Source organism: Neophocaena asiaeorientalis, unplaced genomic scaffold, assembly GCF_003031525.2.
Source record: "Neophocaena asiaeorientalis asiaeorientalis breed wild unplaced genomic scaffold, Neophocaena_asiaeorientalis_V1.1 scaffold196, whole genome shotgun sequence".
Taxonomy (NCBI): Eukaryota; Metazoa; Chordata; class Mammalia; order Artiodactyla; family Phocoenidae; genus Neophocaena; species Neophocaena asiaeorientalis.
Window position 1 is genome coordinate 3,391,594 of NW_020173929.1, and position 18,368 is coordinate 3,409,961.

Below are 18,368 nucleotides of genomic sequence, written 5' to 3' on the forward strand. Positions count from 1 at the left end.
ATACAGCTATCTCACAATGATATTCTAAGGAATGAAGTCATAGTCCTATGCAAATCTAGAATTTTCTAGTAAGTAATCAAGACCTGAGTTTTAAAGTCGACTCATTCTTAAACAACGAGGTCCTACTGTATAGCTCAGGGAGCTATATTCAATAACCTGGGATAAACCATAATGGAAAGAATATGAAAAAAAAATGTATATGAATAACTGAGTCACTTTGCTGTACAGGAGTAATTAATGCAACATTGTAAATCAACTGTACTTCAGTAAAATTAAAAACAAAAAAGTTGCCTCATTCTAAGAGACTAACTTTTCAGTGAGTTATGAGAATCAACATTCTCCACCTTTTACCTTAGGTACTTCTTCTCTACCTCCACAGGTCTAACAAAAGCTTCTGAAGGAGATCTTCCTTCTTAAAAGAAACTGACTGAGATAAAATCGAGTGAAAACTAATTAATTAAGACTCAAATGACTTAGTATTTTTGCTAGATCAAGATCAGAATGGGATCAAAATTTTCTATCTCTATATCTCTTAATGGCAAGAAAGATTTCCTTTAAGTAAAATGAAGATGCGACCTTGGATGAGTCATCTGACATTCCTGAGCCTCGGTTTCCTTATCTGTAAAATAGGAATGAACTTTTCATAAGGTTGTGGTGAGAATTAAATGGCATTGGGTTTGGCGTGTACTAAGCACTGGTGGTTAGCTGCCGTGTCTATGATAATGGGGTTGGGGTGGTGGTGGTGGTTGTGATGGTGATGATAGTAATAATGATGGTGGTGGTGATGGTGGTAATAATTAATAATGGTGGTGGTGGTGGTGAAGTGATGGTGTGATGGTAGTAATAATGGTGGTGGTGGTGGTGGTGATGGTGATGGTGATAGTAGTAATAATGGTGGTGGTGGTGGTGAAGTGATGGTGTGATGGTAGTAATAATGATGGTGGTGGTGGTGGTGAAGTGATGGTGTGATGGTAGTAATAATGGTGGTGGTGGTGGTGGTGGTGATGGTGATGGTAGTAATAATGATGGTGGTGGTGGTGGTGAAGTGATGGTGGTGGGGTTGGTAGTGACAATGGTGGTGATGGTGGTGATGATTACTTATGAGAGAATCAAGAATATTTAAATTTTGCTCAGCATCTAATAGTCACATAGTGAATTGATGAAGAGGCAAACAATTTTCAGACAACCCCAAGGATATCAGCCACCATTATATACCGATCATGGATATGACCAACACAAATCATACTTCAGTGTTCATTAACGCAGATCCCTTAAAGACTTCCAAGAGACGTTTAACCAACAATTTGTATGACGTGGAGAGAAGATGAATAAATAAGAATTTTAGTTACTACATGTGCTTAAAAGAAATACAATTAAATTTCTTTTAAATAATTGTGCAAACGATACAGACTCTCACTTGTCTTCCTCCTAATTAGGTTACTACATACGGTCACACACCATTAATTCAAATCTCAACTTCAAAAATTCACATTTTTAAATTAGTTACTCTCCAGTTGTGGGATTTGGTCCTAAAGGCACACCATTTTAACTTCCAAAGGTCTGTGTAAAGCCCCTTTGGCAACGGACACGGACATCCCTAGACTCCAGAGGCACCCTGTCCCTTTGGCATTTCCAGAATGCACCAACTACTTCAGTTGCCTTACTTTGAAAGCCTTAGTAATCCTAAAGGCTCAGCTTGGTAGTCACACTTGGTTAACTCGGGACCAATTAGTCATGCAATGTCATTTATTTATCGTGAAGATTGCTTCCCAAATGCCCGGTTTATTTGGACTTCACTAATAATTATGTCACGAGAGCTTTTTCAGCGCTGCTCACGTGCTTGTGTGGAATTCACACTGTGAGGGTGATCTAAGAATGGATTTATTTTGGGGGAGAAACATGAACGGAATGGCACTTTTTCTTTACTTTGCCAGCTTGCTCCTTCTCTGGGAGAGAAGAATCGGATGTTATCCCTTTAAAAGAGCCCGGTGAGCTGCTGTGTTTATAATCCTCAGATCCCATGATTTGGTCTCCCATCTCCCAGCTTTGCTCCACACACGCCTGCTAACATTGGTTTAGATCTGACTTTTCTTTGCTCAAGAAGAACAAGATTTATTACTAGTCAGAAGACAGCAGATCCCAATATTTTAGGAGGAAAAATAAACAAAGTCTAGTCTGCCAGCAGGATCCATGCTCCGGCTCCCCTGCATCTTCTGAAAGTGGTCACCCAGTTATGACACTGCTGCTTGCGTTTGTCTCGAAGGTGTTAAGATGTCTAAATGCTTCTACATATTCGCTCCTGTGATTCCCAAAGTCACCCTATAAAGTGTGTTGGGAGGAAAAAGAATAACAGTCATTCATGCATTTATGTCGTGTTTATTTACTGAGAGCAGTGCAAACACTAGAGACGGGGCATTGCCAGGCACCCAGAACTGAGGATATACTAAGGCCCAAGGCAGACATGGCCCTGTCCTTAGGTAGCTTAGAGGCTGGTGGGTCATGGTCTCCCACCATGAGGCAGAGACCCCAGTAAAGAGTCTCGATGCCTGCTTTCACTTACTACTCATAACAGACTGTGAGAACGTTCTTATTAATCTCATTCTGTGGATGGGATAACCCAAACTCCCAGAGGTTAAGTGACCTGAGTAAAGTCACGGGCTGCTAAGCGGGAGAGTCAAGGCTCAGACTGGGGCTTCCTCATCCAAGGCTGCTGATTGAGTCCTGGATTCTTTCCAAACAGTGTAATCTCATGTCAACCCAGATCAATTCAAGCTCTCTTTTTCACTTTCCCACATCTCATAGTTAGGCTTAAAAAAGTATCTGTTGCAATAGATATTGAGCATCTAAAATTAGTGGTTTTGAGGATCTAACCTTTATAGAGGCTCAGAGAAGAGCACGGGAAAGTCTTTTTTTTTTGGATTGTTCATTGCAACATTGTTTGTAATTGCATTCTAAATGTCCAAATGGAAGTAATTGAAGGATGGTATTATCCATACAGTGGAATACTATGAAACTATAAAGTAACAATAGTAAGGATGATCTTGAGACCAGTGGTGTGGGCAGAGTGGGAGAGGGGCGTCTGGAATGGAAAGGAGATGGGGGTTAGCTCTGAGAGGTGATCCAGGAATTCCCAAAGGCTGACACTGACTCAGTAAGTCACCAGGTCAGTTTGAAATGAGTCATTTGTGGCATGGGGGCAAACAACCTCTGTCCCTCACTAAACTATCGGGAAGAAGGCAGGCAAAAGATTTCCCCTGGGAGAAGAATCCTAATTACAATACTGAGAATTTGCATGCCCCTCTACAGTTTGCAAAACACTTTCACACCCGTCTCTTCTCTTCGTTTGCTGAATGTTTACTGCACAGTGGCAGAAAGGACCAGGGTTCAAGATGGCCTAGTCTAGTGGTTTTTATACACAACTTTTGATTGAAGTAAAATCCTTTGTCAGAATGAAATCTCACACAGTAGTCTAGTGTATAACATTGATGCGAGTGGGACTTCTGTGGCTGGGATGGGGGAGGAACAACCCATGCCTAGGCCTTTGCTTTGACCTCTGTGTTTCTGAAGGGTCTCCAAAGAGCCGCCTAGTTCCATGAAACAGAAAGACAAACATTGTTTCTAGTATTTCTAGTGAATATAAATACCCATCCCACATTTTCCCCCCTCCTCCAAAAAAAGAAAGCTGAAAGCCCTGGAAGTGACATGAGATGGCCAAGGCCATTCCTTGTCCACTGTTCTTTCCATGGGACCCACTAGGGCTTGTTTCTTGGTGGTTAGAGCCTGAGGATCTGCTTGGAAGCCAGTGTGCCCCCAGTTGCTGCAGGAAAGTGTCCTCTTCATCACTGAGAGCAGCAGGGTCAACTCTGCTGCTACTGGTGTCATTATCAACGTGCCTGGTCGTCAGCTGGGGCTCAGAGGCATTGTCTTTGTTTCACACAGGCCACCCCATGAGAGAGTCGTGGAATGCCAGCCACTGAGCATTTGGGGAGTAGTGGGTCCAGTGATTTTTTAGCCTCAACACTGTCCCTGAAAATGCAAGAAGAGTAGCCTATAGTCAAGCAGCCTCTCCCCAACTCAAAAACTTACACTGAACTAGATAGTGTTTGTTATTGGCTAAATGTTTGTCTCCCCTGCAAGTTCATATGTTGAAATCTTAACCCCCAGTGTGAGGGTATTAGGAGGTGGGGCCTTTGAGAGGTAATTACATCATGTGAATGGAGCTCTCATGAATGGGATTAGTGCCTTTATAAGAAGAGACACACAAGAGAGCTTGTCCTTCTCTCTCTCTCTCTCTCTCCCTCTCTCTCTTTCTCTCTCTCTCCCTCCCTCTCTCTTTCTCTCTCTCTCTCTCTCTCTCTCTCTCTCTCTCTCTCTCTCTCTCTCTCTCTCTCTCTCTCTCTCCCCCTCTCTCCCTCCCTCTCTCTTTCTCTCTCTCTCTCTCTCTCTCTCTCTCTCTCTCTCGCTCTCTCTCTCTCTCTCTCTCCCTCCATCCCCCTCTCTCCCTCTTGTGAGGATAGGAGAAGACAGAGAAGATGACTATCTGCAAACCAGAAGAGTGTTCTCACCAGAACCAGACCATATTGGCACCCTGATCTCGGACTTCTCAGCCTCCAGAACTGTGAGAAATAAATTCCTGTGGTGTAAGCCACCCAGTATGTAGTATTTTGTTACAGCAGCTCGAACTAAAATAATGGCGATGGCTGCACCATTTTGCGACTGTATGAAATGCTACCTAACGGCTAAAATGTTAAATTTATGTTAGGTGTATTTGAGTACAACAACAATGATAGACTCACACTGGCTCCCTATTTCTTAAGGATCAGACTTCCTAGTGTAATTTACAAACTGGGCCCTGCTTCCCCCCACCCCGCCCCGCCAGCCTCATGCCTCGCTGTCCCCCTTCAACCTTTTCATCTGATCAAATGTTCCAACTGCTCTCCAAAGTCAAAAGGGGATTACTTTCCCTTGGAAATTCTGGCAAGGCTCCTTCAGGGTCTTGTCACAGTTACTGGTAACCATTATCATTTTCTGTGTGTCTCACCAGGCAAGAATTCCATTCAGATTTAGTTTCAGCCGTCCACATTAACAATAGATACCGTTTTTTGCTTTTCAAATATTAAACCACAATGTTATAGGTAGATATGAAATTATGATGCAAAGTATTGTTTTTCAAACTCAAAATGCCTCTGCTGAAGAATATGACAATCTCCTCCCTTTTTTGAGATTTGCCAAGCAGGATAGATGGGGGAAAAGTGGATTAACGTTTGCATAGATAGGAGTATACATGGAAGCAAGAAAGAAGAGACAGATAAAATGATGAAAGGATATGTGGATGATAGATGGTTGAATGATGGATGAATACATGTATGAACAGATATGTAGGTGGATGGATGGAGAAGAGAATAGTGTATAGATGGATGTGGATTTACAAAGAGATGCGAAAAGCTTAAGAAAGATGGATGAGAAGCTGTATGGGAGGGGCGTTGGAAGAATATGTGGTTGGATGGATGGACAGATGAAAGGATGTGTGGTTGGATAAATGGATGGACAAGAGGCTGGATGGATGTGAGTGCATACTGGATGGACAGGAGGATGGATAGATGTGTGAGCCCCGGAGGGATGTAAGGTAAGATGGGCAGATAGACGAATGCGTGGATGGAAGGATGTTTGGGAGGATGAATGAGGGTGTGCGTGAGAGGGTGGAAAAATGGGTGGATGGATCCAGATGCCAGCCTGGGACTGGAAGATGACACATAGGTCAGTGGAGCCAAATACCAGCCCCATGGCTGGCTATCATTAGCTTTCTCCAAGCAGTCCTGATAAGAATCAAAAATTCACCTGAGGTATGTGGAGTTCCTTCTCTTTCAAGGGAAGAATGAGCTCTTCCTCTCTCCCCTGGGAAGAATCTCAAGCTCCCCACCAAGGGCGGGGAAAAACCACTCTCCCACTGTCCCAGCTCCTCTCCCAGAATATCCAGCTGCCTGTGAAACCCAGAAAGAAGAGTTCCCCAGCCAGAGTCAAAGAGAAACCTAGCGGCGAGGAGAGGCCAGAGGCTGAACCCAACGGCGCGAGGTTTTAGGACTCAGTCATTCCCTCCTGCGTCCAGAGGCTGCGCTCCCAGACGCCGGGAGAGGAAAGCCGGTGCGCCCCGGGTGCACGGGGACCCCGCGGCACTCCGGGCGCCCGCCCAGGCACCCCCCCGTTTTACCAGCTCCGAGGAGAACGGGGCGGGGGCGGAGGGAGCAGCGCCAAGGAGAGCTGGTATGTCTTTAAACTTCTGCCGGCGGCTTAGTCACAGCCCCCTCGCTTGGGTGTGTCCTTCCTCGCTCCCTCCCTCTTAGGTCACTCTCTCAGCCCTGGAATAAAAACTGCACCCAACTTCCGAGGCGCCCTCATTGCCAGCCGGACCCCAGCCTCCGACAGGTTCGGGCGCCCTGCTCGCCCCGTGCTCCGCTGCCCCCCGCCCAGCGCCCGGCCCCTCCGGCCCCACTCGCTTGCTTTCTCGGCCGCTCCGACGCCATGGACACGTTCTGGTGGCGCGCAGCCTGGGGACTCTGCCTCGTGCAGCTGAGTTTGGCGCAGATCGGTGAGTGCCCGCGGGGGCGGCGGGAGGGAGTGGCCCGAGTGGCCGGGACCCAGCCGGCAGCCGCGCGGGCTGAGTTGGCCCTGGGGGGCCGGAGTCAAATGGGCGGCGAGCGGCTGGGATTTGGTGGAGAGCGGGGCGAGGATTTGCGCTAAGCTCTTGGAGAGCCTGTCGGTGGGAAGCACCGTTTTGTTGAAAGGAAAAGAGAAAGAGCGAAGAAAAGTTTGCTGGGCAGGCTGCCGGCGCGCAGTCGTGGGTGAGGTCTTTGCAGACGGAGGAGCACAGGGCAGAAAGTAAATGTATTCCTGGGTGCGCGCAGCCCGTGTCTGGCCTAACTCCTGTGTCCAAGGGCGCTTGAAGCCTGGCTGGGCAGTGGCCGGGCAGCGAAGAACTGGGCAGGGCAGGGACAGGGACTGGGGCAGAGGCAGGGGCTGCGGCAGGGACAGGGCTGTTAGCGAGGTGACCGTAGAGGTGGGCACAGTTGCCAGGCGTGAGAGCTGGTGGCAGTGAGCTTTCCAGAAAGGGGTCCTGGCTTCCTGCGGCTCCCCCACTGCGCCTGGGTTCCAAAGCTCTTACAGTTGGCTCCGGTCACTAACGATCTTAATGCTTGTGGGAACTTGAACTAGCTCTGTGGCGAGGTTCTGGGTCACCACGAGGTGCCAGCCTGGGGCGAGGAGTGTGAGTAGGAGAGGCAATGACTGGGCCAGCTGCTCCATCCTTGCGGCCTCCTCCTTCTGCCAGTGAGTTAGGGGAAATCCAGACAGTAATGTGACTCCTATATTCTGCCTGTCAGCCTCAGAGCAGGAGGGGCCACCTGGGCTCCAGGGGAGGCATCAGGGATCCTGGAGCCGGGCTGCCAATATCCCATCCCAGCAGGGTCTGTGCCTTTCGGTGGCTGTGGACGGAGTGGCTGTGTGTGAGAGGTTCTGGTGAGGCTGAACTCCAAGCATTCCGTTGTCTATATATCTACAGATAATCACGTGGCTGATTTGCTTATCACCGGCAAAATTAACTTTTCTTTTAAGACGTGCCAGCTGGGCATTAAGACAGCTCAACCTGTGGGTAATTCCATTCAACAAGTATTTATTAAACCCAGCTCTGGGGGTACCAAGAAAGTAAAAGGCACAGCCCTACCTGGGTGCTTTAGACTGAGGATAAGTGGGGATCCAGGATTCAGATTCCTGAAACAGAAAGAGTAATAATTAATAATAATCATTAGTGGTGAGAGGAATGACAGCAGTAGCCATCATTTATTATACAGTTGGACTGTGCCAGGCACTGTGCTAAATTCTTTACATGTGTTCTCTCATTTTACCCTCACAATGGCCAAGTGAGACGTGTTGTGTCGTTAGTCCTGTTTTATAGGAGGGAAACAAACTGAAGCTCAGAGAGGTTAAGCGACTTGCTGGTGTTCACAACAGCCAAGAGGATTGGTGCTCATGTGAACCAGGCCCCTTAGCCTGTTGCTTAGCCAGAATCCAGCAGGCTGTATGTATGGCATGGACAAACTCGGAAAGGCTTTTAGGGAAGGAAGGGTCGGGTCGTGGTGGACCAGAGGCCTTAGAGGAGGCTTCCAAAGGGAACTGGAGCTCCGAGGAGTCCTTGAAAGGCAGAGAAGAGGGAAAGATTTCAGGGAGAGCCGCGAGCTTGGCCTCAGGGAAGACAGACCATGCTGGCGTCTCCATGGCCTCTAGGGAAGTTTATTTGTATGTTACTTCCTGTGACATCTTCTGCTTTGATTCTGAGGATTCTGACTCCCCACTCCTTCCATCCTTAGCCCTGATTCTTCTAAAGGGCCCCATCCCCCAATATTTGGCACTCTCCTGACCCTTGAAGTTCTCCCCGAGACCAGTGGGCTCATTCCCGCCCTGCGTTTCCGTGGTCCCTTTGAGCAGCGTCACTTGGAGGAAGCACAGAAAAGTGCCAGTAGCCGTAACTGCCTGGACCCGGGCTCTCGTGTGCTTGTAAAGCTGTTTGGAAGGAACTGAGACTTGGAAAGGAGATGTGACCTAACAGCGGGCTCGGGCTGGGCAGGAAGAGAGAGGAAGGACTGGGTAGAGGGCAGTGCGATGAGCCCTCCATACCTCTCCGCCTCCTTTTCTCTGTGGGTGAGAGGTCGCTGCTAGGGAACTGTGCCCCTGGTGTTTAGAAAGAGGGGTGCATCTGAGACCTTTGGGGCTTGTGGGTGGCCGGCACCCTTCTGATCCCTCTGAGCATGAAAGACCCCTCTTTCTGGGAGTTAGAGCTTTGGCTGTGTTTTCCCAGGTGAAGAAGAAAGGAAGCAAACCTCCAGCGCTGCTGAGGTCAGTTAGCATCAATTAATTCAGCTGTGCCCCCCAAAACACAATGGACATCTTACTTCCTGTAAAGGCACAGTGCTAAGTAGGTGTGTTTGAGGCTAGCAGCCAGTAGGAAAAGTTTCCATTCTTTTTCCAAATTGCCCCACGCAGGAAAGGATGCTGGGCAGCGTGAAATTCTTAGTTCATGACAGATCCCCTTCCATTCATTCAAGAAATATTTCCTGACTCACTGTCATAGACCCAGAGATGGTGACTCCAAAGATCATTTAGAAAAACCCTTTCTTTTTCCCAAGGAGGAAACAGATCCCAAAAGGGAGAGAAAGGTGATTTCCCCTCTCTCAGGCCAAGTGTTAGTGCAGGATGCTTTCCAAACCTCAGGTCTCTGAAGCACCTTGATCCTCAAGGACTGTAACAGCTCCACCTCTACTCCCTGCAGGGAGTGGGGACAGTGTGATCTACTGATGTAGCAACATTTGTTTCATGCCTGAAATACTGTCTTAAATACTCATTACAATTTTGCATTTTCCTCCACAATATACCCAGTTTAATATAAGAATAATGATATATTTCTTATAATCAAGCAAAGTTGCTGCTTGGGGAAGAGTCTCTATACTGTCTGGGGTCTCCTGGAGTGTTGCTGGATCCCTCCCAGTTAGGAGCACCCCAGCTTTAAAAGCCCGATGCTCTGCTCCTCTGTGAAGTAGGGTCCTAAGTCCCCAGGAAATACCATTTACTGAGCACTGACTCTGTGCTAGGCGTTCAGCCAGGGGCTTTGAATAGGTTATCCTATATAAGCCTCAGGACAGCTCTATGTACATTTAGCGCTCTCTTCATTCCATTTTCTAGATAAAGAAACTGAGGCTCAGGGAGTTGACGTGACTTCCTCAAGGACACACAGCTAGTGAGTGATGGAGTTTTCTAACATCCCCCATGGTAGACTCCCATGCCTGTGTTCCTTTGACTCATTACCTTGCCTCTGGAGGACTTTGGAAACTGTGTGAGGCCAGTGAACATGAAGCCTGGTATGAGTGGCTTTCCTCTCCCGCTGGCAGGCCGAGGACTCTTAGCTACCCTGCTCTGCCCTGTCTCTCCCCAGCCCTAGCCACAGCTGTCAAGAGATGCCAACCTAGTTATTTGTTTCTAAAATAAGTCAATTCCCTTATCAGAGTCCAGCTGCCCTTCTAGACATGCTCTCACTTGCAGGCCTGGAAAAAAGGGAGAGGCTGTTCCTTGTCTAAGAGACAAGTCAGGGCAAGGCCTTTTGCCTGGAAATTAAGAAAGGGGCCCTGCAGAGGCCCTGACCCTGCAAGCATTCTGGGTACAATGACCCAGGAAGCCCCCTCATCCCATGCTCAATGGAAACCCTCAGCATTTAGCAGGTCATACGTGCCCAGTGAGGGAGAGTCTTGAGGACCCCGGTCATGGACTGACACGGTTCTCTAGAAAACTCAGGGGTCTTGAATGGAAAGTCATTGTGGGGCTCTAGGTGAAACGTGGTCACTCAAGTGAGATTTCAGTTTGGTCTTGGGTGTCAGACGGTTCCAGGCGGGGGTTCCCTGATGGAGAGGAGGTGGTGGGAGCAAAGCAGGCCTCCCCAGCCATCCATCCTGGCTGGGATGGGGGCTGAGATACCGGCTGCCATTGTGTTTCCCCTGCACCTCCTTTTTAGCTGACTCTACCCAGAGCCTGAAAGGGAAGTGGGTCTTGTGAAAGAATGAACTGAAGCAGTGGCACACGCCACCACACAAAGTGCAGTTCTCACAGGGGATCTTCTCTGCCTCAGAGAGAAATTCTGGGGGTTTGCACAGCCAGAAGCTGACTCAAGCTCCTTTGTGTCCCCTCTTGAACGGGAAGCACACAAGTGTTCTTTAGAATCACCAGGGGAGGCTGGTGCCTCCAGCCTTAAATTGGAACCCCACTTCTCACTCCCTTAGCAAGTTGATATTTTTCTTCAAAAGGGCCCTCCCCCAAAGCTGGCCAGCAAGGGTTTGGGAAGTTTGTGGCTGTGGAGTCTGGCTTGGCATGGACGCAGTTGTTGGGCACTCCAGATTTTCCAGGAGTGTCAGGATTTCAAATATGCAAATACTCTACCAATTGAAACCTAGTGTATATTTTGACTAACTATTTATATATTTTTCTACAAATAAGTACATGGCTTTGTGTGATTAGAAGTCAGAAACTTGCATGGATTTTTGCATAAATGAATATCACATTTATACAACTCGTGAATCAGTCTAGCGTCCGATTACATTGATGTTTGGTTCAGAAAATGTGTACTTTTGGAGAGGAACATTTGTATTCCTCTGCTCTCCATTTTTTGATCACCCCAATATGTGAAGTACCAAGAAAAGCTACATATAGGGTTTTTGCTTGCTAGGTGTGGACACACACGAGGTGTGGGTGTGCCCGTAGGTATATATGCATCTGAACACGTGTCTACACATAATGTGGGTACTGCTGGTCAACCCTTAAGCATTTATAATGTGTCCTCTGTGGGTCCCATGCTGTGTGGGGTACTACAGGGGGATTAGGTGTGTGAGATGTGGGACTTCTATCCAAGAACCTTATGGTTCTACACATGTAAGACAGTGCCATCAAGTGACAGCCTGGCCATTTTAGGTTGTAAAGCCAACAGCCTTGCCAAGCTGAAGCACAGCTAGGAGGGCTGGGGAATCAGTGATGGGTGGGGGCAGTGTGGACAAGAGAGGATTTGAATATCTGAAGAAGAGGGAGTGAGATAGGGGTGTGTATATTTCTGTTACCCTGCTATTAATTTACCTCCTCTCGAGTAAGTTCATTAACTGGACAATATATCCAACGAACGTTCACACACTCACTGCCTATTTGGTGCACCCAGCGGATAGGTGCTGAGAGCTCATGGTCGGAAGGACACACTCCTCACTCCTGAGTAGTTCATGGTCTAGTGTAGGGTTTCCTGGATAACGGCTGACTGTGCATCTCTGGCTTCCACACACTAGATTCTGGTAGTGCAAACCTCCCCCTCGCCAATCCCGTGTGACAACCAATATTGCCTCCAGACATGGCCAAATGGAGGGGGAGTTGGTTAAAGTCGCCCCCCCGGTTGAGAATCCCTGGTGTCACTGGATGTTGGCCAACTTCACCTCTGACAAGGAGGTATCTGGTTCCCATAGGTCCCCAGTTAATTAGCCTAAAAGCTGCACAGGCAAATCAAGATAAATAAGCGTATTTGGGACCAACGGGCGCTAATGACTTTCATGCTTCTCATTGGAGGAAAACCCCAAACCAGACAGATCTTCTCTTATATCTCTTCTGCAGTGCTGTGCGGGCCCCCTGACATCAGGGATCGAACCACATTCATTTCTGTGGTCCCGGATCCCAGTCCTGGCCCGTAATTGTTACCAGTAACTGTTGAACTGAAAAGAATGTCTAGAATATAGAAATTACTACATCCACGCTATATATGAAAGCATGCCTGACGGTCTCCCTGAGATACAGATGCATTTGTCTGTATATGACAGCAGTGGTGATGGCTGCCTTCTCCAGGACAGGGCTGAGACGGGCGTTTGGCCGGCCAGCTGCCCACCGCAGGGCTCATGTTTGGTCTGCCCAAGGAGGGAGATCGCCCGTCTGTTTGTGGCTTTGGTGGCTGCTTGCTGTGTCTGGGGACGTCCGTCTAAGGACAGGGTGACTCACTTCTTGGGCCAAGAAGAGAGTGAGAGCCAGGCAGGATGATGACACCAATCCCCAAATTGAAGCCTCAAAATAGAACACTCCCGTGCAATGGCCCACTTGGAGCTCTAGTTATTTTGGAGATGCTGATCTGAGTTTGGACTCTTTGCGTGAGAGGCCCACACCCTCCCGTCCAACGCCACACCTGCTTCTGGAGGGTGGTGGCAGCTGGGAGAGAAGCAGAAGTACTTCCCAGAGGTCCTTGCCTTCTGTGTGGGTCTCCTACAGCAGCTACAGGTCTCTCGGGAAGCCTGACATCTGCTGCGGAGGCAAACCGTGCCTCCTTTCCACGGAGCTTGCCACATGGGAAGTCGCCCACAACCAGGGCAGGACCTGCCTTCCCATGGGTCATCCACCCTGTGAAACGTAGGGGCAGGGAGTCAAAGACAGGACGAGGGGGTGGGTGTCATGGGGGCACAGAACCTGATAAAGCCAGATCTCCCTGAGTTTGGGGTGCACCACCTGCCTGGGTGTGTCCTGAGGCCAGTGTCCCTCCTAAGAACAAGTGTACACAGACAGGCCCCAGGTGGGTGGGGAAGGGCTGAGTCACCAAGGAGGTGATTTGCAAAACTCAGGCCCAAAAAAATCTTTCTCGAGTCTTCAGCTTTTGAGAGTAAACATTAATTGCAAAACTCCAGGGAAAGAGAGAATTCACGTAGACCAGTCATTTTGAGCCTTTGCTCTGGTGTCATGGCGAGTCTCCTTGAGCTGTGCCTGAAAGTTCATCTTCCTAACCCTCAACCTTTCTTGAGAGTTAGAGCTCTTGTGCCTTTTATGGTTGTTTCTTTGCAGCTAGTTGTATGTATTTGAGATACCGTCACCGCTACTACTAATAATAGCAAACACAGAGTGCTGACCACATGCCGACACCATCCTAATTTTTCCTCTATACTAACTTGTTTAATCCATGCACTAACCTTAGGAAGAAGTGTTATTATTATCCCTCTTGTACCAATGAGAAAACTGAGGCATAGAGAATTTAAGTAACTTGCTCAAGGCCACAGAGCTGGTTAAGTGATGGAGCTAGGATTCAAACCCATGTTGTCTAGCAGCTGCGTTCATGTTCTTGGTCACTGCATTGCTGTGCCTGCCTTCGTATATCAAGATGTCAGGGTGCCCCAGAAACCCGAACGATGATACCTGCTAGTATGCTGGCTGTCTTCATAAATCCCGTTTAGGAATCCGAGGTGGGCAGGATCTTAATGTCCACAGAGCTGGTTTTGCTCTCCCTTTATACATGTGATGTCAGAGGAGGGGGCTGGAATTGCAAACATGAAGGAGAAGGAAGTAATGGAAATGTCTTCGCATTCATGCTCTGAGCAGCTCATTCATTCCAATTCCTGGGTACAAGTTCTGTTTTCTTCTATATGGGGTGGAGGCGGGGGGAGTTGGGGAGAGGCTCGGATTCAAAGGGATGGTGAATTGAGTTGTTTGTTCGTGATCACTTCGGTACTTGTCACCTGATGGACGATGAGGTTGCTGATGCGTTGCTCCATCATCTAGGACTTTGGCTCATGACAGGATAAAGTTGGGAAAGGAGCCAATCAGACAGCAGCAAAAATGTTTGCCCTCAGCTTATGGGTCCGTGATGCCAGGACCTTCTCTCTACCAGCTAGAACTGGTGACAGAAAGGGGTCCTCTGAGAGCGAAGGCTGTCAGGAATCAGCCTACGCTCACCGTGGACACCAGGAATCGAGCAAAAGCTAGAAGTGTGCTGCCACCCTTCTTCCCAGCTCCAGTGCAAACCAGTGGTCTGGCTTCTGTTTGGCCCAGCAGGTGACCTTTGCAGGGGGGTGGGGCGGGGAGGGTAGCGTTGCCTCTGGGTACCCTGTCTGAGAAACAAGCCATCCCGGAAGGAAGGAGGCAAAGCCCCCTGGAGATGTCTGACTCAGTCTGCAGGAAGGGACCTGCGCCTTTGGCCTGGGGGCAGAAACTCATCACAGATCCCCATCTGTTTCAATTTCAGTACATCTTTTTGCACTTGAGCGGGTCTGTAGTGCCTTCCAGAAGAAACCGCATACCAGTAGCGGATCTAGGCAGCGTCTTTTTCTACATCCTCTCTCAAAGAGAACCCACCAAGATATTAGAGTGAGGATGGTAAGACCTCTTCACAAGTGTTCATCATTATGGAAATTGAGATGCTAGGGAGAAATTAACAATTCCACGCAGCTCAGACCTGGTCTCCTGCCTCTGACCTAGAAGGTCATTTCTGCCCAGGCCCCTGGCTCCAAAAGTATTAAATGGCGTAAACACTATACACCAGTCACAAATGTTGCCATTGTTGAATGTGTCCAGTCCGCGAAGCAGATTCCAGCAGAGCCAAGTACCATCTTAACAGTCTGCAGGAGACCAGTTGACGTCACTGAGTCAGCCTCGCAGCCACCAGTGAGTTTCAGGGCCACACTTCCCTGCAAGGGGTGGACAAGGGTTCAGGTACCCACCAGCATGTTGGTCACATAGACGCAAATCAGAGTTTGGAGAGAGAAGTAATACTGCTGTAGAAATCTCCTGCCCAGAAGTTCGTCTTTTAAGTGGATCCCCTGTGATGGCACTAGTTATCTTCCCAAGGTCAACCGTAGAGGTCAGGTACATCCCTCTAGACTTCCCAAAGTGACTTTTACCTTCTCCTGTTGTCTACTAACTGTTTCTCCCTGATCATTCATAAAAACCCCACAAGCATATTTCCATCTAAAAAGAAGTTCAAGGGATGCCTCTGAGCTGTATTACGATGCTCTGTTCTCTTTCACAGGTGATCCTGTAAGCTTCTTAGGGGAAAGCTTATGCATTATGTACATTTATGTACATTATGTACAATTTTGTATTGATGTAGTCCCCAGCTGTCAGTTCCTCAATTACAGTAGACGTTCAATAAATATTGGATGGCTGACTGAATGAGTGAAATTTCTAGATTTGGCTAGCAAAGCCATCTTTATCATTTCCCTTCTGTGATTTTTTATAGGTTCTGGCTAATTTTTCTTCATCCTTTTTTATCTTTCTGATCTATAGAAATCTTTTTATTATTTTTTTCCTAATGGCTCATGTACTCACATCTCCTTGAAATCGCTTTTCTCTGCATGCTCTCTAATTTGAGCGTATCCTTCTTCGAGTTTGACATGTCAGGCAAGGCAGAGGAAGTTTAGAGCTCACTGGGTTTTGTCCAGTAAACCAGGGATCTTGATTTCTTTCTTTTTTTGCGGTACGCGGGCCTCTCACTGTCGTGGCCTCTCCCATTGCGGAGCACAGGCTCCGGACGCACAGGCTCAGTGGCCATGGCTCACGGGCCCAGCTGCTCTGCGGCATGTGGGATCTTCCCAGACCGGGGCACGAACCCATGTCCCCTGCATCAGCAGGCGGACTCTCAACCACTGCGCCACCAGGGAAGCCCAAGGGATCTTGATTTCTTAGAAGTCTGTCTGCCTCTCAGCCCCAGCACTGCCCTCCAAATCCGGCCTCATGTAGAAAGAACCCCAAGCTTCAAAATCATGTTCTCAAGAACACTGAGAGAAAAGCATTTGGCTTTTCGGTCACTAAGTTAAAAGGGAACAACGGGAGGAGTTCTTTCTTTCAATGGTTTAAAGACCTTCCATACCAAACCAGCTATTTCGTATGGTGGTATGGGAGTTAGGAGGTTGGCTTTGGAGGAGGGCCATGTGGAAGGAAGAAGGGCTGTAAAACAGGTTGATTCTCCTTCCCGCCCCTTAAGAGCAGCGTGAGCTCCAGCACCGCACACATTAAGTGTCTATAACAATGTTTAGAGCTAAGTGTCTAGTACACCGAAGGTGCCTCAAGAATAGAAATGACTATGATATTTTAGTTCCTCTCTGTTACTGATTCACTATGTGATGCCAAACCAATCATTTTGCTTCCTATTTGCCTCCAACTTTCCATGTGTGAAAGTTGATCTGTGCAGTCCTTTCCAGGCCTCGTGTTCTATAAACCCACCGTTCTGTGGGCCCACAAACACCTAAGCCTCATAAAACTTAATGGAAAGAATAACACAACTATAATGCAGTCCCCCGCAGTGCCCCCAGCACACAAAAGCGATGCCTGGTTTGTATTAAATGTCAGAAGTGAATTATTAATCCACACCAGAAACAACAAGCATACGGACCCAGTTACACTCTAAACTCCAATGGGCAAGAAGGACTCCTAGGCCAAGGTGCTTTGCTCAGAGGACTCCCCCAAGTCCTCCTGACCACCTGCGGGTGAGCAGATGAAGTTTAAGCCAGAGAAGTTAGCAACAGGCGTCAGTCACACTGCTAAAACTGCAGGAAGTTAGCCCTGGGATTAGCCACAGGATCTGGATGCAATAATCTTTGAAAAAACACTGCTTCAAGAGGTCAGAGCAGTAAACCCCTGAAGAAGAGAAAAGACTGTGTCCTTCACTCTCAAAGCTCCATGAACACATTGGATTTCTCAGCTTCCCTCAAGGGAACCCTGCAACATGTTGGTGCAAAATGAACCCTAATATTCAGCCAAAGCAGTGCTTAGAGGGCAAGCTCTAGTATCCTAGGGAAAGTAACTAGGACAGCCATGGGAATCTGAAAAAAATAAAAAAGGCAAACAAAAGCAAACAAACATCTAGATACCAAGGCACAGGGCAAGGCAGACCTTTGAGATGGTGAGTTGCTTCTTCTACAGAGAAACTTCCAGACTCCTACTAAGATATTTCTTTCTTTTTCACGAGACCAGAGAAACTCTTCCTGCTCAGTGGGGGAAAAAAAAGAAAAGAAAGAAAAGAAAAAGGAAGTTATAAAGACTGTGTTACTTAGGAGTTTGTCAGAGTGGTGGGTCTGAGACTAAATGCCCTGTTGGGGTCTGACCTTCTATCAGTCACTGAAAATCCTTGTGAGATCACGGTCCATCCTGGGTATGCCCATATCCATCTGGAATCCACTAACCAGAAGTTGAAATACAACACCAGGCTGGGTTTAGTTCTCCTGTAGTAGGCAATGCCCTCGGTGATTACTGGGTACCATTCAGTCATCTGTGTCTCCAGCCAGTCCCCCAGACACTGCATTCTAGGAGAAGTGAGAACCACATGTGGCCAGCAGAGGCTCAACATTTCTCTGTTTTAGTCACAGGATGACTGTGGGCAAGGTTCTTCCTTTATTGGTTGCCTCTGTTTCCCCAATTGTAAAATGGGGATACACTCACCAATCAATGCACTAAAAACTATCATGTGATTGGAAAGAATCCTTTGTGGAAAGAAGTGAGGGATGGAGAAGATCTAGTTTCTGTCCTCAGAGAGTTTACCGTTTGGTGAAAGAAAAAGTAAACAAGTGAAGTAATTAAGTATACAAGAAAGCAGACCTCTCTGAGCGGCAGTTGTATAGGATGGCTTCATGGAAGGAGTAAAGTTTGAGGATGAACTGAGCATGGGAAAGAAGATGGACAGAGAGAGGAGAGCAACTCAGAGAAGTGTAAAGGATCAGCTGAAAGTTTAAAGTCAGAGAAATAAGTACGGCTTGATTGGGGTAAGGAGGGGGCTCCATCTACCTGAATAAGAGATGCCATGTTGAAGAACAGTGAAGGATGAGGTTGGACAGATTCCAGGTGATCATGTAACAGTGGCAACATCTATGAGATCCAGTTATGCTGCCCCAGAGACTTAGAAGTTCTCATGATACCCTCTTTAGACTGTGCTAGACAGAGTTCAGAAAAAGGCCAGCTCCAACATTGGTTGAGATAAAACTTTGGCAACTTTTGGCAATTTAAGAGAATCCCAAACAGACTGTATGGCAGGGCAGCAATAACAAACAGATTTCAGCTCC

At 47.8% G+C, this 18,368-nt stretch overlaps 1 protein-coding gene across 15 annotated transcripts in view; it reads left to right on the top strand.

Moving 5' to 3' along the window:
• Window positions 1-6,152: 6,152 nt before the first annotated feature.
• Window positions 6,153-18,368, top strand: part of CD44 (CD44 molecule (IN blood group)) — an 87,430-nt gene continuing 75,214 nt past the window's right edge. For 2 of the 15 annotated variants that reach the window (XM_024752538.1, XM_024752539.1), the window contains exon 1: window positions 6,160-6,586. In XM_024752538.1, the coding sequence (XP_024608306.1) occupies window positions 6,520-6,586 (67 nt within the window). In that variant the 5' untranslated portion in view covers window positions 6,160-6,519. Of the gene's footprint in view, window positions 6,587-18,368 lie in introns of all 15 variants that reach the window. The other 13 variants (XM_024752540.1, XM_024752541.1, XM_024752550.1 and 10 more) reach the window with 12 other exon arrangements.